General features: G+C 37.2%; 1 protein-coding gene across 2 annotated transcripts in view; it reads right to left on the reverse strand.

The window, feature by feature from the left end:
* Positions 1 to 3,353: 3,353 nt before the first annotated feature.
* The window catches only part of LOC140159117 (transcription factor 7-like 2), a 112,494-nt gene continuing 87,885 nt past the window's right edge, over positions 3,354 to 27,962 (reverse strand). For both annotated transcript variants that reach the window (XM_072182475.1, XM_072182474.1), the window contains 5 exons: positions 24,851 to 25,048; positions 23,669 to 23,834; positions 20,288 to 20,453; positions 6,670 to 6,742; positions 3,354 to 4,502 (listed from right to left, as the gene is read on the reverse strand). In XM_072182475.1, the coding sequence (XP_072038576.1) occupies positions 3,680 to 4,502; positions 6,670 to 6,742; positions 20,288 to 20,453; positions 23,669 to 23,834; positions 24,851 to 25,048 (1,426 nt within the window). In that variant the 3' untranslated portion in view covers positions 3,354 to 3,679. The remainder of the gene's footprint in view (positions 4,503 to 6,669; positions 6,743 to 20,287; positions 20,454 to 23,668; positions 23,835 to 24,850; positions 25,049 to 27,962) is intronic.

Raw genomic sequence — 27,962 nt, forward strand, 5'->3', positions numbered from 1 at the left:
AAGTTTAAGAGTATGAGTTTTTGTTCCCAAATTTTCAAAGGTCATTCAATGAATGTACAAATGTATTGGCGTTAAAGAACTGTGCCGTGATCGATGAGCATATTGTGGATCCTAGTGACAGTTCAGCCATTTTCAGAGGGCAATTCACATAAGTATGTCATAATTATATCATCAGCAAGTAAATTAATGTATATTTTTTTGAAATATTTGAAACCATACACAACACAGTTACTTGCCCTGCCTGTGTATTTTAGTGTTAAAATATCAACTCTTCAAACTTGTACTGGTAAACCATGACTATTGGTGTGTATTAATTTTGATTGAGGCAGCAGAATTCGGCAACCATGACGAGTAGGGATCATGCTTTACTTGTTTGTTTTTATACATGAACTTGCCCATTGGGCCAGCTGCTATTTGTTCTGAACTAACCTGTCAGCATTTGACATTTGAACTTGCTCTGACATTTTCAGTGGAGCGTATAGCCCATCCACAGTATGATTAAAGAGTGTCTATATTATAGGTGAGATCTTTCTAACAAGGCTCAACATAAACAGCTGTACTATAATTTGCCTGATACATTACAAATCGAGGTCCAAATGCCACATATAAGCCCTGTTTTTCATCATTAGTGTGTACAGCTTGATGTGCGATAAGCGTCATGTTGTCCTACTAACGCACATTACACCATGCAACCAAAGAATTCTATCATGTTCAACAATCAATCAAGGGGCAAGAAAATCATCATTCATGTTCTTTCAGAAAATTCTTGATAACATTCTTGCAAGCTGATCAAACCTCACACCTTTTATTTTTTGTCTTACCAAGTGTGCAGTGCATCAATCCTAATAGATAGATTGTTTGATAGACCTTCTGTCCTACAAAGCCCAAAACTCCCTCAATTCAATGCAAGGAGGTTGTAAGTGCAATAGCTGCCATGTGTAGCTGTCATATGTAGGTGAGTACAATATACTGTGTCTACATTGCCAACTGTTCACAGGGCAGCTATTGCACAGAATTTGACCTCAAGTTGCAAAGTATGAGTTTCAGTACCCAAACTTTCAAAGGTCATTCAATGAATGTACAAATGTATTGGGGTTAAAGAACTGTGCCCTTGATAGATGAGCATGTTGTGGATCCTAGTGAAACCCACCAGCCCCTGCACTGCAGACAGCTATGAATGTTTGAGCAGACAAAATTTTATTCTGCGCCACATCAAATCCCATTCAGTGGCTAATCAGTCGGTTAAATCTCAACAAGTTGACTAAAACGGTCGTTTCTTAAAAGCCTAAGCCACAAGTTTATTTTAAGACCTTCTACCAATCACTTCAGATTTGAGTTTGCTGATAGAAATCGATGTGTTGTTCATTCTATTAGTAATAACCTTGCATACATCAGGTTAGACATGTAAACTATGAACCAAATGGTCTCATCTCAAAATACACAGTTCACGACCCCCTACAATGTATGCAACAACACTATCTCAAAAGTCAACCTCAACAATGTGAGTATGAGTTTTTGTACCCAATACAATTAGAGGTTGTTGTACGAGTGCACAAGCATATTTGAGTTACAGAACTGTGTATTTGCATATGAGGTTGTTTGGCACCCCAGTCAAGTCACCTTAGACATATGATACTTTGGTCAAGTCACCATGGACATACAACACCTTAATCAAGTCATTCATATACATCGGGATTTTATACAGATTTGAACACGAAAAAGGTTGAGTTGAGTGAGGTAGGAAGGCCAAACAAGAAAAATACATAAAATAATAATCTGTATTGTTAGATTTATGAAATGAAGAACATAAATTGGGCTATTCCTGTTGAAATCCATACACCCCCTATGGAAGACATGACCTTAATCTCTCAAACAGGGTGTGCAGATTTCAATTGGAGTCACCCATTCAGGTTACCCCATTTGAAATTCACACTCCCTGTATGGAAGGTCAAGGTTATGTCTTCCATAGGGGTTGTATGGATCTCAACTGGAACAGCCCATAATTTGTACTTTTGTCAATCAAATATGAAACCTGTTCTCACAAAATGAGCACAAAGTTGCCCGGGTAAAAAAGGAGATCATGGTTCCTTGAACATGCCAAAACCAACAAAAAACAAAATAATTCTTCTTGAAATGTTGACTTTTGAACACCAAGCGAGGGCGCAGCCCTGTCAAGTTATACATCATTTTAAAGCTTATGAGCCAGAGATTGTGAATCTGGCCATATCTCAAAAATAAAGATTTGTAACTTTCCTCTCTTTTTGTGGGAACAGGTCTCATTACATAAGAAAACATAAACTAATAATGCCGACTGACCAAAAGAAACAACAACATTTGTATTCTATGTTCTTTCATATCTTAAAGAGGCTTTGCGACTACCATACTTTACAGACTCAGGTGAGATTCATGATACATTTATGGTGGATCCTCGACGAGCTGAGAATGTCTTAACCCAAAACTGATCAAAGCAATATTTACCAACAGCCGCCATTGAATCTGGCTGGCCAAAAAAACCTTTCCGTACAAATATTTCATCGATCAATTTCTTGGTATGAATGCAAGTTCAATTTCAAGTGACATTATGACATAAAAGTACAGACTTATCGAGTCAAATAACACTTGTAACTGAATTTTTATAAGCATTTTATTTGAATGGAAAGGTTCAAACTGGAAGGAATATATCTATTTGAACAGACTGTCAGCGTAAAATTGATGACAACAACATCTGAAGCCTTCTGAAGTTATGCCAAACTTTGAAAAAAATTCCAAGGCCAGTTGAATATTCAATTTTTTTGTTCTGAAAATCTGTTGTATGATACTACTATGTTTAAATAAACAAATTGACTTGCACAACAAGTAAACATTTCAATGATGTATATTGACTTGATATAAAATTCTACTATTTCTGTTGGTATTCATCCCAACTGTCACAATCTTATTTGTCTCATTAATAAAGATTCTGTCATTTTGGGATAGTATGATATATTTGTGAGAGTGATTTATCTAGCTTGTGCTAACTAGGTCCAATAAAGCGAACAAAGGCGTTAGGCCTATCAATCAAACATGTGACCTTTTTTCTAAAAACGAAGCTAGGTTAGATGCGCTGACAACATTTGTCTGGCTCGGAGCAAGAGAACTTTGTACCCTAGACTAAGTCAATAATCCATACATCATGGAACATGCATTAAGTCTTGAAGCGCTGTCTTTTTTTTTTACAAGATATTGATATGCTAAATAAACACTCTCGCTTTCTTGCCACAGTTCAACGGCCTGAATGGTATTACACTACAGAGCAAAAGGTGAACTTAGGGCTCTTAGGCGTGAGTTTGACATACCGGAATGTTGCCGAGTCAAGTTCATAATACCAGGCACTGAGCTGTACCCAGAAGGAAATGCCTCACACTTGTAAGCGACTAGTTCCATTTTAAAATGAACATTTTGTGAAAAGACATCAAGCCTGTTATCAGTATAGGATACAGCAAAGCCTCTTATGACAGATAAACTTAGAGAAATGGATACAATGCTGCAAAACTAAACACAACACCAACACACTCGCGTTTAGTCTCGTAATAATTCAGAGAACACTATGACATGAATTCCAGTTGCCTCGTAGCAGCTCAAATTGAGCGTTGTGGAGTTAATGAGCAGCACACACGGCTAGTAAAACTGGTAGGTTTCTTCAGCGAGTAGCATAAAACAAAAGCGCCCCCAAGATATATAAAGCATGGACTTTTTGCACAAAAATTGTTTTGTCCATGTGAGAAACACTATTTACACATAATAATGTAAGCACTATGCAGATACTGTGGCAGATTTCATTGATAAGTCTTGGGAATACGTCAGTACTGCCATTTCTTCTAGGCGGCCTCTGTGGAGGAGGCACTGAGGATAGGAGTCCTGGATGATGCATACCATTGGCTATATGGTGACTCCTGAGTGCTTCAGGTGACCCCAGATGATGTGGAAACATTGACAATGGTGACGAAGGATACACAAGAACAGGTGGCTGAGTAGTCAGTCCAGGGTGGTGGCTTGGATGCACACCGGGGTGAGGTATGTGTACGATGTGTGACGGTGAATGCGCAAACGGCGACGAAGGTTGAAACGGCGACGAAGGTTGTGACATTGGTCGAGGTTGCGACATTGGTCGCGACGACATGGACGGTGTATGATGGTGCGATGACGACGACGCTGACGACGACCTTTCAGCCGGGTGGTGGGAGGTGTTGTTCAGTTTTGAAGTTGATGACGATGACGACAACGACATTGATGACGATGATGGCATCGGCTTTGAATGCGATGATGCAGAAGAATGTCCTTCACTAGGGTGGGAATTGTGCATTGAATGGTCAGGACTCCGTGAGGTGGAAGGCTTCGGGGACGATGACGGGATGCTAGGAGACCCTGGAGATTGATCCATGTCTTCTGCGTCGCTGTCGTCATCCTCGTTCTTAACACCGTTTTCATCCTGAGCCACGTATCGGATGCACTTCTTCTTCCTCCTACAGGCAAAGAATTGAAAGAGTAAATTATTATCATTTTATTATAACAAAAATTCCACACATCCATATTGCTTGTTTTTCCCTCAATACAAGCTTCATTTGATTTCTTCAGGCCATACATTACACTAAGGTTAGCAACACCTGCTCCGTGCCTACTCATTGACTAATTACACACTATATAGAACTGCAAAATTGTAATCTCTCTGATTCAAGCCTCACTGACTCAAAATGATTCCAAATGATGAAAGACAACGTCTCTCTCCCACTCTTATTGAACAAACACAGTTAAAGGTGTGTGACCAGATAAACAGCCTCATCCCCCCGGGGGGGGGGGGGCACTCCTATCTGAAATGGCAGGGATGTGCCTCCGCCATGTTAAAAGTAGGAGGCATTCAGGTCAAATGTACAATACAAAAATATGGGGTCATTCAGTACACAACCTGAATAAAAATGGGGTCATTCGGTATGAAACTTGAAAAAAAGGATGGTCATTGGGGTAACAAAAAGTAAAATGGGAGTCATTGAGTACAGGATTGCCAAAAGAGTATCATTTACACATAAATAAGTGCCAAACTGCGTAAAAACAACTTGGCCACCTTGGAAATGTGAAAAATCTCATTATTTCTGGAGGAGAACACAAATACCACCTAAATTTGGGAATTAAAAGGGGGTCATTGGGTATAGCAGGAAATAGAAAAAGGGGGTCATTACGTACATGGATTTTTTTTAAAGGGGTCATTGGGTAATAGGTAGGACCATAACACAAAAAAGGGGGTCATTGGGTACAAGCCGGTTTGAAAAAGGGGGTCATTCCCGAGGCACATGATGCGTATCCACTGAGACTTTGAAATAAGTAGGCCCAACCTTATCTATAGCCTCATCCCCGATGGTGGTTTGTAATACCCATACTGTTCATTAAGCTGATCTGAAACACCCTTTTGCCTCTAATATCAAAAACCGCTTGCGCAATTCAACTCAAAACTTGGGAATCAGATTATTTTGGTACAGGCCTCAATGCAAGGTACACAAACACAATATGAAAAAGAAAAAAATCTGACCACCCACCTTTAACCCTAGAACTATGAAAGGGTGGGGGGGGGGTTGTACCAACCCCCTAGGTTTTTCATCCATCATAAAAAATGTCCCTGTTTACACCCGAACGAGCTAAGCTAATCGTACATCCATCCTTTGCGCTCATTTCAGTGGTAAATTTTTAGGATCGGCCATTAAAAATGACTGGGGGTGGTGAGGCCCGCCAGACAGTAAAATCCATGATTTTCACATCGCTCTTGTAAAATTATTCCAACTGACTTTTTACTTGTTAGTTTTAGAGGAGAAAATTTGATAAAAATCGCATGTTCGTAGAATTTCCCAAATTTGCATGGGCATGCTCACATTATGACGTCACAGTGACATTATGTGGAAAATGTTTGTACTTATTTTGGTATCACTGGATAGGAGGCTCATAGCTATACAATGGTACCAAATATAACGGTATATGATATTTATAATTAAAGATTACGGGGGTGCAACAACTCCGCTCCGTAGTCTGTGTTACAAAATATGGCTCAGTAGTTGCCCTTTTTGATCTATCGTCCATGCTAAACCATTTTTCACCCAGATGTGGCAGCGAGGTCAGTGCGCATACTGACGCACACGCTTAATGATGCCGCATAAATGTGCACGCGATACAGCTGCTTTAACGCGTTGACGTCACTGCCACATCAGGGTGAAAAATATTTTACCTACTGATGTGGACTATACAAGTCATCAACCTCCTACAGGGTTCAACCATCTCTCACATCCCTGATTGAACATAATGTAACTTAGTTTAAACCTTCCAGCGGTGAGAGAGATGATTCACAGTACCCAGGATCCACACTATACAATTACAAACCATTCAAGTGAACTAAGTCCCCAGAGAGGAGATTGTAAAAATAAAATACCAGAAATGTCACGGTTTTTGATGCAAGGCGTCGATTGGGATGCCTCCACCATAGGGCGATTGAAATTCAGACAAGACTATAACGTACAGCTAAATGTCGAACTGTATGAGTGGTAAAAATACATGACCTCAAATGATCTTTAACCTCCGTATGTGACCTTTTAAAAATACCTTGCGGGAGGCAAAAAAAAATCTTTCAAAAAACAAAACCATTTTTCTCACCTGCATGGTTTACACCAGAATTCTTGCTGATCCACTCCGAAACGAGCCCTGCATTTCTTTGGTGTTGATGGTTCTGAAAAGTAAATTAAAATTGGTACAAAAACAGTTAGGCATGTAGTTTTTGACAATACAATACAAACTTAAAATACAGAACTTCTTTGGAAATAATATGAACTATTCCAAAATCTCCTTAGAATTAATTGAGTGTGAACGTTTCTAAGGCTAATGAAAGTTGATTCCCAGTTTCCCGTTACCCTACTCCGCTCAAAACAATTTGCTGGCCAAATAATTCATTATTTTGAATAAAATGTTGATTTCTAACAAACTTTAACATACAAATAAATAATTGTGGTTTTAAATATATCATAAATCTCTTTCTGTTGATTTTCAGGGATTTTCTTTGCAATAGGAGCATGGTATATGGTTAATAATGAATTATTAATGAATACCTACTCAATTCTCTGTCCTGCACTTTTTGATCTGCTCTGATCTCATCCCGTAAAAAATATTGTGAAACTTTTGATAATAGTTGTACAATCACCTTCATGTGGTTGTAAACTACATCTGTAAACTACAAACTGTGATTTATCACATGTATACATGGGTAGTTATTGGTTTACACCTGTAACAGATGCAATAATGAAATGGTATAAAATAATGAATAATGAATAATGAAATGGTCACCTACACAGTCATGAAAAATAATGTAACGGGAAACTGGGAATTGACTTTCATTAGCCTAATGAGTACCATGTAGAAACATCAATGTGACAATTACCGCACACAAATTCTTTCAATTCCATTGCATATAATCCAAGTGAGCCACCACACACCAGTCATTATCAAACAATGAAAAGTCCCGCTCTTCTTTGCAAATTACACAAATTCAACACAACTCACAATCAAATAAACAAAACAAGCCCATAAACCCACCATTTGAAAGTTGTTTGCACCAGAATGGCGAAACAAAGTCAAACCACACCATTTGGTCATAAGTTTCAGTCATCTGATCAATTCTTTTAGTGAAAATAATAATAAAGTGCAACTTAAAGTGGTTCAACTTGGTTGAGTTTACAGCTACACAAAATGGCAGTTTAATGGACCTGACCTGCGATTGCACCCCGCCAGACAATGCTCAGAATTGCAACAGGTTTGTCATGGTTCACAGTTTTGCCTCCAAAACAATATCATGTTTTGTTTGTCATTACTTATTAGAAGAAGGTACAGCTTGATGACCAGAATATTATCACTTTGCGCTGATGATAGAACCGATATAGAATTATTTCCATTTTATCATCAGAAAATATTAAGCTTTTAAGGGTTATAATCTAATGACTAATGGTTCACTTATATATTTATTCATAATGACAATATAGCCACACATAAATCAAAGAACAGAACTATCATAAAAATATGCTATAATTGTAATACACATAAAATGCTCAAGATCATACTAAGGCACATGCATGTAGAACCATTATAGTACAAACGACTACAACCTGTCTCAAACAGAGCTGAGCCTATAACCAGATTTGATATCGGATTTAAATTTGTATCGAAATGTGTCTTTCTCATGGCGTGCCGCATTTTCTACAGTACTTGCATCATTATTTTACTTGCATGTTCAGTCTCTGCTCCTCTTATTTGATTTACACAAGTGGATTAAGCAATGGGCTATTCCAGAAATTAAAGGCACTCCCCCTAAAGAAGACATGGGATTGCCAAAATTTGTCACCATTTTTGCTCTGGGAATCCCCCAAAAAAAAAGGTCATTATTTTCACAACCCTAAAGAAGACATGGGAATTCCCAAGAAAAAGATACCTTTTTATTTTAGGCTTGGGAATTCCAAAAAAAATTTGGCAAAAATGTGCCTGTCTTCTTTAGGGACACTGGGAATTCCCAAATTTTTTATTCATTTTATTTATTTTTTTAAAATAAAATTTTGGTCTGGGAATGACCACAAACTTACATGTCTTCTTGGGGGGGGGGGTGCCATTAATTTCTGGAATAGCCCATTCCACCAATCTGTACAGCAACTTTTTGTGGAATTTGCATATACATGTGTGACTAGCTAATGTGGCTTGTTTTCACTGCACCTTACAACTTTGCAAATCTAAAAATTCATAATTTATTTCTGGTTTTTCTGAACCATAACACATTCAAAATTGGATCTAATGTGAATCTGACCTTGTCACAAATTTGGTATTGGTAAAATTCAGTTCCAATAAAATTAAGCTTTTTTAAATTCCTAGAAAAGCCAAAGTGGATCTGTTATCCATGTTGGTTACTCCTTGTTTCAAATAGCAAAATAACTGTGACTTCTCTCTAGTCCTAAGGGTTGCTAGTCCGAAGGTTCTCTAATCCGAAGAGTCACTAGTCTGAAAACCAAATTAAGTATGCTAATCCAAAGGTTCTCTAGTCCAAATATAGAAAAAGGGTTAGGATCAGGGTTAGGGTTAGCGAGTCTTATTCTATCTTATTCAGACTAGCAAACCCTCGGACGAGAGAACTTCCGACTAGCCAACATTTTTCAGAATTCGGACTAGCAAATAGTAAATTATGTGTTCGGAAAAGCGAACCTTCGGACTAAAGAGCCTTCGAACTAGGGAACCTTCAGACTAGAGTTGTCGCCAAAATAACTTGCCTCAACCATTTTCAAACCAAATTAACCCACTTACAAAAACCAACTAGAGATATTTGTGACAACCAAACAATACAGTACACAGGAAGTCTGGTCTATTCTCTCAAAGATTGAAATAAAGAGCTTCAGTTGATATCAAAATCCCTAGTTCATAGACCATTGAACAATGCCTACTATTCCCAACAATTGCATGTTGCATTTATTTGTTGACATAATGTTGCAAAGAAGTCATTATATGGTTTGTGACTTATAGGATCTAAACTGCACTAATGCTTAATGTTCCGACCCATAATTAACATTTTACTAAAGACAACATGCTTTCGTAATTTATCATGCCGCATTGGGCAATCTTTGGTAGTATAATATAAAAATATTACAAAAACCACAATAAAATATCAACATTTTAAACATCTTTTTGATTTTGCTAGGAATATTCAACTACTACAACACTACGTAGCATTAAATTCTCAATACACTGGCGCCCCTGCCAACCAAACCACCATAAATTTCGCACAAAAAAAACCTGCTGTGAAAATAGACTGATTTTGGTTGCATATCCCATATTACAGGAATTACCGGGCTATTTGTCCTCATTAGCTAGATATACATGTGTACATCTGCCAGTCACGATTAAGCTAACACATTTATTGATATTGATTGTCGCCGTCAACCCATGGATATTTCTGGTAGGAAAATTTTATATCGATACCACTCATCATGAGACTAATCATTAAAATTGATAATTCACATTATTAGGCACGAAAATTGCAACATTAACCTTGACTAGAGGTATTATCTGTTATGGAGCTTCCTCCAGAAGCGGACACATTTTTGAAGAATATAACGTCATTGGGCGGGGAAAACCTCATGTACTTTTGGCCCTTGAACATGGATGGCCTGGAAGGCGTAGATTTTATATTGAAGCGGTTGCTTCATCCATGTTCAAGGGCCAAAAGTACATGTGGGAAACACCTTTTATTTACTTTTGGCCCTTGAAAATGGATAAAGCCTTGTAGGTGTAGACTTTATATTGAAGAGGTTGCTTCATCCATGTTCAAGGGCAAAAAATCCATCTGAACAGGAAGAAGACTTGAGATTTATTACATAAGGCATTGCACTTTACAGTTAAGAGGTTTAGAGCAAGACAAGGTTTGGCTAAGAGATGGATATGAGGTTTCACTAAGATAGGGATGATGGAGTGGAGTTAAATAGTCCAAGAACTCTTTAGGAAAAAGAAAAGCAAAGAGAAGAGAATGGTGGCTATGCTAAATTGCCTTATTTATCTCATGTGAGGAAGCCAGCCGAAAGTCTAATGGCTCTACAGCAGCCCGCAGGACAAGATTTACCTTTTAACATGGCAACATAATCACCCCCTCCCACCCCTGGACTTCAGATCAGAGTGTTACATCCCTACCTCTGTAACCTATGAATTCTTGCTTCATGTTTTATTTTATTTTTTCCAGGCTTTGCCATTTGAGTTGAGGTAGGGCGATTGCTCCCCATCACAAATAATTAATTAGGTCGATTACAGTGACTTGTACTGCTTATTGTTCACAAACCTAGAATTGCAACATACTGTGTTGGGCAGTCAGTCATGAAAATGACGCTGCATTCATAGAAATTGCATGCACCAGTCCACAGAGATACTTCAATCTAAACTATTCATGTACAAACAATAGTTTGATTTATACCATACAAAAGGATGACAAATTAACATCTGACTTAATGTACGTCAGTTCCAAACGACGCCTAATTTTGACTATTGATGACTTGACAGTGCCATGTAACAGATAGACAACATATTCACAAAATGATTGATTCGATTCCAAAATGTTCTTTTCACCTAAACATCACCACCTGTTTCCATCACTACATTTCCTCCGATGCTGAAAAAAACTGCTGCACTATTTCGCTCCGATCGTTTCCCCGTTATCTAATGTCCAATCACGCGCTAAAGCACCTCAACTGTAAAAACTTGACTTAAATAAATCCAACTGTTTACTTTTCCAAGTGAGATGATACCCTGAGTACGCAATCCTTGCGAGACAAGAAATGCCGGTAGACATATATATATACGCGACTCAGAGTGCAACATTTATCCTCAAAATTCTGCAGCTATACGTAAGACAATAACTAGGTGGTTTATATCCTATTGTTTGCAAGCAGACATTCGTAGTGTGCCTAGGAGCCATTCATTTCTATATGACTCTATCCTTATGTATATGCATTGTAAGCTTACTATTTGCCTCCAAGAAATCCCAGGCCAAACACCAGGCCATCACACCGTGCGCATAGTTAAACTACTTGATGATCATACTCTATAGATACAGGTTGCGTGCTTCAAACAATGATCTTTTGCTACAATATAATTGTGGCTTGTTCTTTCAATTTTGAACATATTAATCCAATTTATTTAAACACTGCAACTAATCTGTTGAGTGAAATGGTCAAATAGAAATTAACATAAATTTATTTTTCAAAAATATTTTTGTATTCAAGCACTTTCCATCTATCGTACTATCCCATTTCTGGAAAAATTACACCAACTTACACATTTGTAGCTCGACATTGCCACAAATTTGACGTATATTAAGTGGTAGTTACAAGGTTTAACATCCCCGGTTTTTAGTGAGAACATTTCCCGTTTTACCCCCTAGCTAGTCTGAAAGAACCAAACACTTTTAAAATTTGTTAAATTTGAAAATGTTTCACTGTTGTTGTTTTTTTAAGTCCTGTTTATAAATTTACAAATATATTTTCAGCTATGATGGAAAAAAATGTGGACATATTTTGACCAGGAAGCTGACAAGGTTTTAGATTTAACATATCTTCACCAAAAAAAAAAAACTACAAGAAATTGTGTATCATCAATTAAAAGGTTAAGATATGAGACTTTCCCCTTACCCGAAATGTCACTGAAACAAATTCTGTTCAGGCTTGCTTGCTGCGTTAACACTATTTGGAGTCTCTCCTTCAAGCACTTACCAAAAAAAAAAAAAAAAATGTGGATTCTTTACCCCCGAGGAAATAAAATACAAGTTGAGTTTTCGCTCTCACTATCTATCTCTCTTCTTCTTTTTTATATATATATATTTTTTCTTTTTCTTGTTCTTCACATCCAAGCGATTCAGATCTGTACTCAACATCGCCTGTGGCCATACCAGAGAGCCAGCTTCTCCCACACGCTCGATACAACTCTCGATACAAAACACATCTCTCCGGCTCACAATCCAATCTACAATCAATCCACGGCCGTACGCCCGAGTCGGCGTCCTAATCTGCTCAACGCGCATCCGCCCCATGTTTTCATACACGACGACGAGAAGGGGGTTGAGACGGGGTTGATCCTAGGATATGAGAAGCAATAATAGACCAGCGGTATATAGGCTCTATACAGCCTGTGAAACTCATTTTCAGCGATTCAGAAAGAAATCAGCACGAGCTAATAGGAAGCTCAAGCTTTGATTCAAACAAATAAGACTTTGTAAATAATAGCCAAGGCTTTTTTTCTGTGTAGTATCGAGTATTTCAATCATGTAGTATTGATCACAGTGCCACAGTGGTCTTACGCACTTCTTACTCAAAAGTTCCTTATATATAAATGTGATTCTTACTTCGGATTGGGACTTATGCCAAAGAAATATGTTGATTTTCACTCGGAATGGGAAAAACAAAGTGTTTATTGGGTGATTTGCATGACTATCATCCAAACTGATGCGAATGATAAGAAAATGCATGTATGTTGACATTTACTTAACCCCCTGAGCACTATCTAACATTGCCTGATTGGTCAATTACGTGATATCTTCACTTTAATCACCAATTAAAATGGAGCTTTGCAAATAATTCACCCCAATTTTTTTATGTGGTGAAATTATTCTAACAATCTTGCTGATTGGGCCAATTGTTAATGAAAACTTTATTTTGGCCAATCGGCAGGTAGTTCACATGGGGTTAAGTTAAAATTTAAAAAATATGACGATTAAATTCTGGTTAAAATTTATCGCATTCTTATCAAAGAATAAACATTGTTTACTTCATTGCAGATGAACATTTTAAAATGAAATGCAAACTGCTAAACAATACAAATCGTCAAATATATCGTACCAAAAAACCACAGATACAGATCTGATACAAATTTGCGACTCTATTTTCAATCTACGGATGATAGATACCGAAAGCAAAATGGGTCTAGTACCAGTGTCTACAAACTGAACATCCACCAAGGTTCCACATAGGCTCATTTAAAAACAGAATCCGGATTATCCCTCTTGCTAAATAGACTTAAGGTTCAGTCATAATCTCATTCAGCAACCTTAATCAATTCCATACCTCTCCTGTTTTTGAAACTTATCATGGCCAATTCTTAATTCCCCGACTCTTTAAAAAAAAAAAAGAAGAGAAAAAAAGACGCCCGAGGCTATTTATGATGCTACACAAATAACTGACAGTCATAGCACTCTTACAAGGGAGACGATCGCATATAGATACGCTGGTTTTTTGTGCCAAATGATCTGAATATTTCACAGGTGCCGCACAATGAAAATCATTTCAAATTAATCTCGAGCCGTGATACTTGTACAAAAGATGATTGATAGATTGGCCTTTGGAACAATGTTCTTCTCCGTGCATGGCTAAGTGTATTGTTTGTGCGAGAAGCTCTTGATGTGATTACTTATTACACAGGTTGTTATATCGATGAAAGACGATTAGCATCAAATCTTGGCTATTAGAAGAGAATTCAGGTTGTTACCACTTCGAGAACGTATCTTTTCCTAAAAAGCGGGCATTGACACTTTATAAATTAACCTGCAACAAACATGTAAAAATATAACATCATTTTGACTTAAATCTGTAAATTCTGTGATGAACTTAATTAAAGTACAATGCATGATGATGGATGGCAAAGCCTTGTGATGGTAACATTCATAAATTCATACCAATTAAAAAGTCAAACATACTATATATAAGCAATGCCTACTTCATTATAGTAACAACATTGTCTTATCATAACCAAGCTACCAGCCAACTAACAGCACTAACTCTCCTATGAATAATAACCTCAATCTTTATCTACTAAAACTCAAAATGATCAATCTCTGATTTCACCGTCACTAACAATGCGCCCATATCTCCCTTCTAATTTCCCCCCAATTTTTTTTCTGCTCAAACTCAACTCCATATAACTTCATTAAACGGTGTATGCTGCTCTTCAAGTTCTCCTTTTTTCCTCATACACATTTTTTTCCCAGCATTAATTAAGTTGGCTAAAAAACATCTAGAAACTCTCATTCATCGTTTCATTTGATTTATGTGTGAGAATACTCTTTTTGGGAAGTAGAAATATATTCCCTCATGTAATGTCTCTATTTTGGTGATTTCCTCATGCATTTTTGAATATTACGCTGGTGGAGAACAGTCAGCCTCTTTCGGAGATTAACAAGGGGATTTGGGGATGCGCAAAACACCATCTCTGGCCCCGGGGCAAAAACGCTGAAACATTTTTTTTTGTGCCTATACATCAATTCAATCCCGTCCCCATTTTTCACTACCTTATTTCATCTACGTTTCCCAACCATAGGCATCAAAGTGTCATTATGCATACATGAATTGAATCTCATACTCTTATCTCGTCGTCACTCCATTTTTCATCACCAGATTATGCGATACACATTTTATATCTTTTCCCAAATTGTATTCCATTTTGTTTCTACAATTTGTGCGAATTGTTTCGCGAGCATGATGGGATACCGCATGTCGTAATTGTCGTTACGACTTAGCATCGAGACAGCTACCATGCTTACTTTTGACCATCAAACTATTACGCTTTAACGACTGGATAAGACAGTATTGTCCGAGATTAAATTGTTGTGTATAAAGTACATTACGACATATATTAATCAAGCCATGGGAGAGAATAAATTACTGCTGGTAGGAGATCTCGTAAATCTATTTTACCTTGTTCTAATCGACGCTATTTCAACACCAAAATGCTTTCTTTAATCGCTACAATCCAATACCGAAGCTCACGTCTAGACAAACAAATTTGGAATGTGCATAATTAACAAAAGATTCTTTTGTTTTTGTTCAGATTTTTTGTTTCGTAAACGAGACACATTTAGGCATAAGAATTTGGATGAGATCGGATCCAAAGAAGAGATAGCCAATAATGTTGAGCAGAAATAATACGGTGGGCTCATACATACGATGGCTGAGTAGTACATCAATTAAATATGCAGTGCGCTTGTCATATCCCATGCAAAGAAATTTCAATAAGTCATGTTTGATATTTGCAAATAACAGACATGGAGATGAGATGTGATGCGTTAATTATTACGTAGTAGGCAAAATCAAGAATAAAAGAATCTACAAACGCAGCCAGACAAATGCCATTTTTTAATGTTTTTTTATAGTTTGTGACTTGCTTGTGCGCTTGTACATATTAAAATATTCAAAACTGGTTGGAGTAATGTAAGATTTTATCTGTTATTCTGAAATGCTAAAAACAACTAGAATTGGAAATTAGGAAAATATTCTTTTGAAAAGAATGCAATTGCATATCTAACGTGACATTGAGGAATGGTACCAGTCTACGCGAGTGTTCAGGTGATATTACAAATGTATTATTTTCGATTCATGAAGAGAGCTTCAATTTCAAGTAAATTTGAAACAAAAAGTTACTATCTCCTGACTACACACACATCCATCTATGAGCAACAACCAAATAATAAGCCAATCAAGCAACATAATCAGTTCCACCACAGCACGATAAACAAATCTACAAAAGCAATTCATTATTCTTATGTATCTTTTAACACGATAAACAAATCTATAAAAGCAATTCATTATTGTTATATCTTTTAACATGATAAATAAATCTACCAAAGCAATTCATCATTGTTAATGTTATTTATCTTTTGGCACGATAAACAAATCTACAAAAGCAATGCATTATATTGTTATTTATTTTTTAAGTATAATTTTTTTGTTCATTTCTTGCAACACATCGTTTCATCGGGCTCAAAGACATGTAATCAAGTGTGAAACAGCGCCGAGTATGGCATGTTCTCCACAGCCCCAATCTATGACCCAATTAAAGTGCTGGGCAGCCGACCAGAAAGAAAAGCCCTCACTTGGCTGTGTTGACAAATTCGCTCCAATAACAACGGAGAGCTCCCTCCGAGAGTCTGGCTAATTTTCACACTCTTGGATACAATTTGGTAATACCCAGGGAATTCTGGGTAAAAAAAGATGCAGAAAATGTACTTGGTGGGCTGCCGGCAATAGTAAATGTACGTTATAGTCGGGGAGCAATATGATAATAACTCATGAATCTATTAATGTTATCGCAATAATATATCGCGTCGATTTGAATCGCGCTGCAGTGAAAACGTTAACTGCCACATGGTGTCTAAGCGCTATACCGTTACAATCAATTGAGTTAACGAAAAGTAAAGTGCTGATTATAAATTTAACATGATAGAAGGAATCTCCTTGACAATGACATAACACCCTTTTCCCTCCTTCCTGAGTTCCCAAATCTTTCCATGTCTCCCGCAATCACGCACACATCATCGAGATGCTTAATTGGCCTAAAACACTATTCATTCAGCGCGTCGTTTGTCAGAGGCTCCCTGATTTTACGCAACTTTTTTTTCCGTTCTATGAGCGGCACCATTTTTCACACCAGTAATTATCCGCCGCTCATCTCCCATCTTATCGCTATATTAAGATCATAATGGCTGGATCTACACAGATGAGTTAACACCCTGGGAGAGAAAAGACAGCTTAAAATGTCATCGGGCTAATCCAGTTGAAATCCATACACCCCCTATGGAACACATGATCGTCATCTCCCACACAGGGAGTGCAAGCTTCAAATGGGGTTACCTGAATGGGTGAATCCATTTGAAACGTACACCCCCCTTGTGTGGGAGATACAAGTCATGTTTTCCATAGAGGGAGTATGGATTTCACATAGAATAGCCTAATTTTTGACAAATGCGCAGCTTGCTGCAAAGTGCATCACTTCACTGATTATAAAAAGGCCATCCACACATTGAAAACTACCTCATTCCATGTGCTTCTGACGTAATAATCCGCCATTAGCATTATTACGGATTGTTCATAATTCTGAAGCTAAAAGATGTCCAATTTTATTAAATTTGAGTCATATAAAGGAGTTCGCATCACATTTTTTTTTGCTACATAAGTGATATAAACATGACTAGCTAATTCCGGATTCTAAATGGGCTATATGAATTATTTCACCCAGCGCGGGTAAACATATTTGATTCTCATTAGCTTTCAGTCTCGGCTTCTAATCTACCCGAAACATAAAAACAGTTTGCAGTGGTGCAAGATTTATGTTGCCGGAGATTTACAGACACAACAAACATGTCCTTGCCAATGAGATAGAGCGACATCATTTGATATAGTGCTGCAAATTCTAAGAAGATGCCACATTTTTTTTTCAAACAAGTAACCCCACTCTGCTTTTCTGTTTCTATTTTAATGCCATATATTATCATCTTACCACTTTTTTTTCTCACCAATAATACCTATATGAAAATACCAACTTCTTTTCATCTGTTTAATTAGCGTATGTATGCAGATTACATTATTTAAACCATACCAAAAAAGCCTCGGGTCTTTATAAATAAACCATAAATACCGCTTTTTATCCAACGATAATGTTCTTTGAGATGACAACTTTTCCCTTTAAATCTTCTCGGTGAAAAAAAGTGATTTTAATAAAATGTCTGACTTCTTTAATGTTTTATGCAATTTATCTACAGATATCATTTCATTGTGAGTGCAAGAACATCTTATGAGCATAGACAATCAGGCCTGTACACAGGATTTAATTTGGTGGGTGCGGGACTTTCAAAAAGGGGACCTTATTAGAATCAAAAGTGCGCTTGCTCAATTTTTATTCATTTTTTTAATGGACCTAAACCCCCTAAAATTACCCTTTTCAGATTTTTAAACCAAAAATTAATTTTTTAATCGCCAATCAGAATGAAGCTTTGCAAATAATTCACCCCAATTTTTTTGTGTCGTGAAATTATTCTAACAATGTTGCTGATTGGGCCAAATGATAATGAAAACTTCTTTTTCGCCAATCGGCAGGTAGTTCTCATGGGGTTAAGATGCTCTTGCAATCACACAACCATTTAGACCTGATATTTCTGCAAAATTGTCACCAACACACTTTCCTCAAACAAACAAACCAAACCAAACCAAATGAAAGTCAAAATTGCAAGAGCCAGTTCTTCACTTCCTCATTCTCCACTAGTACTAGTCTTTACATGTGCTAAATTTGAACGCGCCACTAAAATAACAATAGATGATAAATAGATTACAAACTCTCAAAACTAGCTGCCATCAGTTAATTAATGACATACAGCCTATCATTTTTCTTCCAGTAATTGCCATCTGACTCAAACAGAAACCAAATTCACTTGGTCAATGTCTGGACCCAAATTCACTTGGTCAATGTCTGGAACCCAAGTTGTAAGCCCACAATGTCACAACCAGCTCATTCTGCAATCTTAACCTCCTAATTCAAAACTTGAGGTTCACATGCAGCAGATTTTCCTATGTTTTCTATTGTCTTTGGGCATCGCATTTTAGAATCTTTGTTTTAATCCCATCCTTGCTGTATCTGGACTGGATGGTGGATGAGTAGCTGCAGGACACGATTATTTAATGCCAATATGCTTTCAATCCACACACCCCTATGGAGGACATGTCCTCAACACTTCACACAAATGGGGGTAACCAGAATGGGCGACTCCATTTGAAATCTACACCCCCTGTGTGGGAGATTAAGGTCATGTCTTCACTGGACTAGCCTAATGCATACCTAAGAGTCGCACAAAAATTACAGGAAACTGCCATGTTTGTTAACATTAAAGCAATGAGGTTAAAGTCTGGCTGGGGCTTGATAAATGTCAATATCGGCCGTCCCCCATACTTCATGCACTGATTTTAATGCTCATTTACCAACCATCACACCACCACCATCCACCAGTCAGACATTAACCAATGCTAACCTATACAATGCACAATTCACACCATCCAGGCTTATTTTACCATTTGTTTGACATTTAAAACATAACCTTGTAATCGTTACGAGCCCGCGTATTGATTTGGTGTCCTATCCAACATAATATTGAGCAAATCAAATTGATTTGATGATTAAATCAGCATTTTCTGTGCGTATTTAGATCATTTAATTGTAAACTACTACAAAATATTGGAAAATGCCTGTTTAAATCATAACTGGGCTTTTAATGTAATATCACTTAAATGATTATATAGGTGCATGAATCCCTGCTGATTGAATCATTCCAGAATCTGATGCATTTTTAATTCTTTGAGTACAAATCAAAATCTATGTTTTTTTCATGCTTGGCTTCCTTATCCTATGTTGTTTTGACTCTCTAAGTATTATAAATATTTTATAAATATTTTATTGTGTCTCTCCTCATGCATTTTTAGGCAGTTTTTGCTTGTCTTAACACTAAATATGTAAAGGCTGTTCTTTCCTCAAATAACAACATTAAAGTTTGAATGATGTTATAACATTGCAATAATGTTATATTTGAAAGAAAGAAAATGTTTACATAGTGGTAGTCTAGTTTAGTGCATTTTGGATGGTGGTGGTTGTATGTGTGGTTGTGTTTCTTCTTAACCTATGGTGGGCGTTCGTTGTGTGGAATCTGCATAGTTATTTTTTTTGTTTCAACTCTACGAAGCTTGCTTCAGTGCTCCTTCAAGAGGAGGAATTTACGTTCAACTACTACTAGTGGTATTGGAAAACTTCAAATCATCTATCTTTCTTTAAAAAAAACCCAGCTCGATAAAAGAAATCTTTTCCCCCTTCAGATATTACTTTTTAGGGTCAATTGGCAAACACCAAACATTGGATAAAACATACTGACAGACAGACAAGTAGACAACCAACCAACCTGAGTTATCTCCATGATTCTTGTCTTTCTTCTTTTTCTTCTTTTTACCGTGTACTGCGTAGTTATCCCTGGCGCTCCAGCCAGGGTATAGTTGCATATGGAGTTGTCTTTCTTTCCTCGCCAATTCATAGTACTTAGCTTGTTCTTCTCTCGATAATGCATGCCACTGAATGGGGAACAAAAAATACATGATTAGTCGTGTGTCTCATCAATTAATCTTTCTCTCCCTCTCAGAGATCCAAAGTAAAATTATTATTTTGACTAGATTTGCTGAACAATAGCCCTACAATACATATCTTAACCATGTAGCACTGAGATTTGCTCTGATGTTAAAATCTGTAGGCATATATGTTACCACAGCATGTTGCTAATGGTCTTGAGCTCAGTAATTGCTGTCCCACAATGGGCTGTCCCAGCTTAAATCCATACGCCCCATATGAAAGATTTGATCTTCAAATGGGGTTACCTGTGTGGGAGATTAAGTTCATGTCTTCCATACGGGGTGTGTGGATTTCAACTGGAATAACCTTCAATGATAACAAAACAAAATTTTCCAGAAACTGTGTCACATTCCATAAGGGTTGAGAACCCCCATCTTTATATCTGTTCTCACTATGGACCACAATGGCCTCATCCCAATGGCATAGTTTAATAACCTCAATTTAACCACTCATAGTGCAAAATTCGACCTCAAGTTGCAGAGTTTGAGTTTTTGTACCCAAATTTTCAAAGGTCATTCAATGAATGTACAAATGTATTGGGGTTAAAGAACTGTACCCTGATATATGAGTATGTTGTGGATCCTAGTGTTTTCACTATCTTTAATAGAACAGGGTTACACTAGAGCCAAATCCTCATACACAATTGTATTACAACAGAACTACTAGTGCATGTCCACTACATGTCATTAACTCATAATTTACAATTGTGTTATCATCCATGAATGATGAACATTGTCATCATTAGCCAGTTCTTTGCATGCTCATGGTGTAACTGAGTACAGAAAAGCTTATATATAAACCAAGATGTTGACTTCAGCCCCCATCAGAGCAGTTCTTCTGGGGTGAACCCAACCTGCCTGGTTATCAAATTAATCAGTGACAAGGTTATCTCTGAATTTGACAGGTGCTAATTGATGTTTTAATGTTGTTGCATCAATTAGCACAAAAACCTTGTCACTGATTAATTTGATAACCAGGCAGGCTTGGTTCACCCCAGAAGAACTACCCTGGCATGGCTTCCTCTTTGCTCGGACATGAAAAATTATCTCAAAATATAGCGTGATGAAGGCCTTGGCCCCCTATTCATTCATTGCAGTCGTATTGGGCGAAATTACGACCTACACAAAAATTCTGTGTGACCCCGTTCTTAGGGACTGTGATAACTGTGTACATAACATAACATAACAACTGGACCTGAAATTATAAGGTGTAAATTCACAGATATTACTGTAGGTATTAATAACACACCTGTTATTTTCACTTTTAATTCTTGTGTATTTTTTCTCACCTTTTATTTCCACTGCCAGGTTATGTGTACTAATATTTATCTATATTGTATGATTCAGACATTTAATTGAGCACGAAATGTTTGTGTGCATGAAAATTTCACGAATATTGTGCATGCTTGATTCGCGAAATTTTCATATGCAAATATTTTTTCTTCCAATAGGCCTTGAAGAAAACGTACAAATCTGCAAAAACTTTTTGTCTCAAAAATATGGCTTCTCACAAAACAAAAAAAATTTAATGCCGCAAAAATATCATGGGCCCATAAATACTTATAACATTTATACACAGCCCACAAACAAAAACAATAATCAACCAAAAAAGTTGGCATTGTTGGTTGGACTGACAATGTGATTCAAATTCTGCAGTTTCTTTTATTTAACCCCCCCCCCTTCCCTGAAAACCTACAATATCCTTGATACCAAAGATAACCTGATTATATTGAACCCTGTTGATAATTCTCAATTTTGCAAGAAAATGTACCAGATATATGACACAAAATGAACATAAAACCTTTGATATAAGACAGGAAATGGTCAGAAGCTGCAGTGACATTTACAAGCCACTCAATTTGGCTACCAAATTGCACATCTGGTAACCCTGGCAACATGTTTTAAGAACATCGCTTCCCATTTCCAGCTCTTCTTTTCTCTAAATAACACAGAACACTCTTGAAAATGAATAGCTTTCTTTTTTCATCATAAATCCCCTTTGTCAGCTAACAGAATCAGCAAGCAATCAACTTGAAAGCCATACGCAACAAATCAATTTAACATAAGTACAAAGGACATGGCATGTTTTAACATTGCTAGTTTCTTCCTTGCACATAACAATCTGGGTGAGGGGAAAATGACTTTCTAATCCAAAGTACAAGTCATGTATGTTAGAATTGGTATAATTGCCATTACCAGATACATCTACTGATATTGAACTGAGAATTCACCGACTGACCGACCAAGATTTTACTCCATGGCAATAGAGCACAAATCCATATACTTGTAAAATTCAACTGTGGAGTGTGGATAAAAAGTAACTTGTTGACATGTGATTCATGGGGAGGGGTTGGGGAGGGCACTGGGTGGTGCAAGCCTCCCCTCCCATCCCTGTAAAATCAGCAAAATCTGACAGGTAGCCACAGTCTGTGGCCTTTTCTGACTAAGCAAGAGCAAAACAACCTCTCTGGATAGTACACTATTAGCAACATGAGCCCGAAGATAGTGGTATAACTGGTGGTTGGGGAGGGGGGGGGGGGTAAAAAATGCTTTTAGCCAGTCATTGATGTCAATTCAACATCTATATGTGGTATGTGTGTGAACACCAGCAATTTTGAGTGCATGCTCTTGATCTGAAGCGGCACCCACTAAAATTTGCACGGACATCACTGATCAAAAGCACAATATTATATAGCATGCAGTTGCTATCACCTATCCCCTGTTAATTGACCATTTTCCAAATCTGGGATCAGGCATTATCAAATGGCTGCTTCAAGTGAGTCCCACTGTATAGTACTGATCTTATTACCAATCCCTGTATTCTAGGACAAGTGTGGAAGGTAGCAGCTATTGACAACACTAGAACATCAAATAGGCTATTCCTGTTGAAATCCATACAGGGAATGTAGATTTCAAATTTCATTTGAAATGCACATTCCCTGCATGGAAGACTAAAATGTCTTCCATGGGATTTATGGATTTAAACTGGAGAATAGCCCAAGATTCCAATGTTTTCCAGACCAGGTCTTCAACCCCAATATAGTTCCAGACTATGCTGGATACAAAAAACTCATCCTCTGCAATTAAAGCTCAACTTTTGTGCTACAATTCTTGAATAGAGGTTATCAACCTCTGTCACTGGGGATGAGAGCATTACTTACCCTTCTTCCCAGTATCTGGTTGATTGCAGCACTTTCTTTCAATGTACACTCTTTCACCACACTAGCCCTCATCTCCTTCATATACAACATGAAGGCATTCAGTGGTTTCTTTATGTGACTGTCTTTCTTTTTTCTATCAGCTTTTGACTCTTTCTTTTCGTTTTGTCTGCAAAGTGTGAAGAGGGATAAACATATTGGTTATTTATGATAAAAAAAAAGTTGATAACCATATCGTTGTTGGGCAGGAAAAACCTCCCATGTGCCTTTGGCCCCTGAACATGTTTAAAGCAAAACCTCCTATGTAACCTGTTGGCAGTTTTGCTTTAAACATGTTCAGGGCCAAAGATACATAGGATGTTTTTCCTGTCCAATGATGAAATGGGTATTCTAAAAACATCCTTCACATCCTCCTATGGAATTTTTCATCTGTATTTGCACCCACCTATGCAACTTAATTCTGTCAAAATGTCTAAATAAAATTCCAGCTTAGTGATGTTTTTTATGACCATGTACTACACCCCCTGAAAGTGAAGGCATCAGTGACCATGGTGGTAAGTAGGTAGAATGTTCATCACATAATTGGAAGGGAAAAAAATAGATGGGTGAGGGGGAAGTATTTCAAAAACAAAGGTTCCACACACTGCAACAAGCATTAACTTAGGTCTATTGAGTACAAAAGTCTGGGTTCGTTTTATGACATCAATAATCACAACTTCATTGAACATTTGAGGAAGAAAATAACAAATTCCATATCTCAATATTTTATTTCCATAAATCAAACTGTATACAAAAGACATAATACCTCAAAATATCATAAAACTGCAATTATTCAAAGCCAGGTATTAACTGAAAGTCTTTCATGATCTTGTCGCTGTACTGAGATTCACGAAGTAAATCCCTATAAAAGCTCAACATTTTATCAAACATCAATTTTACTACTGCATATAGCAGGATATTTTAGCGGTATGAATTTTTTCCCGTCATTTTAACTTTTCTAAACAGTTTGAGTTTTTTTTCTTTGCCAGTTTCTCAAACAGCTACCAATAAATGCCAATGGGTCAAAATTATTTTTTACAGACTTTTAAATTTGCGGACCTAAAATTAACGAAGGCTGAAAATAAAAATGTGTTGAAAATGTCCATGGCTCTATACCATATCTTATTCACTATATACAGTACTTACCTATCATTACTTTGTTGCTGTGCATCGTGTTGCCTAGCACCTGGGGTGACGATAGCTGGATGGGGGATACCTGTGATGGGCATGCCTAAATGAGGAGGGGGCATCCCCGGTCTAGGTAGGTGCATGCTAGCTCCACTCACGATGGGATAGGGAGACCTGAGTGCGGCACTTGTGAGAGGGTAGAATGGCTGACCTTGCCTGTAAATAGGAGAAAATGGTAATAAACAATAATAAGTGACTTATTAATTATAATTATTATAACTGCAGGGACTTACAGTGTACTACGCACAGGCCTAAAGTCACAAGCCTCAGCACACTTTACAAGAACTAGCTGACCATGTGGCCCAAGACACACCAAACCATTTAACAATAATAGGGATTTGCAGTTAAGAAGCACCCATACCCCATACAAACTACAATCAACTATCACAGGCAGAGCCATAGACCCCCCCAAATTGGATTTTTATAGCTTTTTTGGTCAAAAATGGTCCAAATTTGGGGAAGAGGGTCCACTTTTCACAAAATTGCCCTCCCTGGAAAAAAAAGTCCACTTTTCAAAATCAGCACCCCCCACAAAAAAAATGGCTACGGGCCTGATCACAGGCTGAATCAGCTTCCCCAGATTTGTTATATATGGCTAACTGAGAGAAATAAGCAGTTATTGCCTAGGAAAAGTTAGCTTAATTACTGTATTCATTCCAATAAGCGCCCATGCCCCAATAAGCGCCCACCCAGGATATTTTCAATTTGCTAAAGGGTACCATCAATGTTGAAGTGACGGATAGACATCGATACAGTGAAATAGCTGGAGGACTAGAAGTCCTGTGTAAACTTCCAATACATTTTTTACATCAGAAAAGCTACTAGAACGTCTCAGGACCCATTTATAACATACATAAATTTGTCTCTAATAAACGCCCCTAACAAAAAAATTAGGCAAACCAGGTAAAAAATAAGCGCCCACCCAAAATGACTTTGTTAAGCACCCTGGGTGCTTATTAGAATGAATACGGTATTTCATGTGAATAAACTTGGACTGTGCCAGGCACATATTGCCAAATACCAATGCACCAGAGTCTAAATGCCTAAAAGCTAACTTGACTGCAATACCCAAGATCTTGATTCACTTGAATTAGTTGACCAACAAAAACAAAACAACCATTAAAAATACATATCAACCCACAATGCACATGTATCAAAACATGATCAACTCATACATGTTGATGATTTATGAAAGTTTAATAGCATAGATATATGGAAATTCATTACTTTGTCTTTTTTTTCTCACTTTAAGGAATAAATTCCATTGGTAATATCTGTAAACAATGATCTTTGCAGATACATTGTTTGTTTTGATCAATATAGATTTTGCATCAAACCAAAGCAATACTAGATTGCTGATTGACTCCCATCACATTTTCAATATCGCACTCACATCCCAATATCATCCTGTAGCTCAACAATTATGATGTCTACAACTGATTGATGAGCAATCCCAAAAACCTCATTATCCAATCAGGGTAACCCTCAAAAAGGATAAGTTATCTTTCATTCCCTCAATAAAATGAAGCACCTTGTTTTCTTGCTTCTAATGTCAGCATTAACCCAATGAGTACTACCTGCTGATTGGTTACAAAAATATTATCATGATTTAATGAGCCAATCAGCAACATGGTAAGACTGGTGGTAGGGCACCAAAGGATTGAGCTTTAAGAAGCTCTATTTTAATTGGTCACTCAGATGAATGTATCACATAATTAACCAATCACAGAAGAGGTTAAAAGTCTGAGTGCTTGCCATTGAGGTATCTGCCACTACAATTCATTGGCTGAAATGCGATACAAGTGATGATGTACCGAGTGCTGTAGTGATCTCCATTTAGAAAATCGCTTCACTCAAACATGTCTACTCTTAAACAATTTGGTTTAAAATGGGAATAAAACATTTATTTTAACTGGGGATAGCTGATAAATGTTTCAGCTAGCTATGGTAACATATCTACCATTATGTGGATAAATCTCTTCAAAACTTAATTTTAAAATGAACTCTTCATTTTTGCTATTTGTAAAGAATTATTTTTAAAATGGTAACAAAGCTGCAAATCAAAAACCTAAAAGCCTCATTTGTATCTTTTTCATTTCTTAGAGATGCCAGAATGATGTCACAAAATCCAGAAGTATTTCTTAAATTGTGCTTTTTCTTCTATATACTTTTTGCACATAGTATGACATTTAAGCAAAATTGAACAAAATTTCATGATTTCTAGAAATAAAAAGAGTTCTGAAATGACAGGGGAACAGACACTGCTCCCTCTCCAAATTACAGTATCCCGATAGCTCTCTTTTAAAAGAAACCCAAATTCTTGATTAAAAGCATGTTTTCTCTCCAGTGAAAAAGTGCAAGGCCCTATCAGCTAGTGTATCAAGGCCTTCCTAATATTCACTTAAAGTAGCTACTTAACTCGGAAACAATTTTCGCTACTAAATGATAACCAGTTGTGTTCAGTAGACTGGGACCGACCCGTTATGTTTGTTTGGTAATTATACATGCAATTTGGCAATGCCTGAAAACAAGTAACCGCCTGGCTACGTTTTATCCAAGCCCGCCTTTGGGCCATCCCCCTAATATTTTCCCCTCCACTTATACTTATACGTATTGGAGTTGATTAAAAAAAAAAAAGAAGGAAGAAAAATCTTTCCTGTATCCAGGCCAAACAAAAACAGTGTCTAGCACACACTCTCAGCTCATGATCGTTTTATGCTAGATTACTTGCCAAATTTGATCAATCACGTTTACGTTGCGCTATATAAAACGACCTACGGAATGACGACTCCCCGACTCGCTAAGGCGGTATAAAAGGACGGAGGAAAAGATCACTCAATAAAATGTACATTTTAGATAGCTGCTGCTGACGGTTATCTTACCCAATGATGCTGCATTGGTTCATTTCTTGTCACTTCCATCTAGCAGTATTTTATATCCTGTGTGCATCTTTGATACCGGTAATGGACAGGGTTAAGCGACAAGCTTTTGGTTATGATATTTGAGTAAAAGTCGCGCTAAAGTCTGTCTCGGATTATAACTCAAGGCAACTAAGGTAAAAAGTTAGTGT

Source organism: Amphiura filiformis, chromosome 8 (assembly GCF_039555335.1).
Source record: "Amphiura filiformis chromosome 8, Afil_fr2py, whole genome shotgun sequence".
Taxonomy (NCBI): Eukaryota; Metazoa; Echinodermata; class Ophiuroidea; order Amphilepidida; family Amphiuridae; genus Amphiura; species Amphiura filiformis.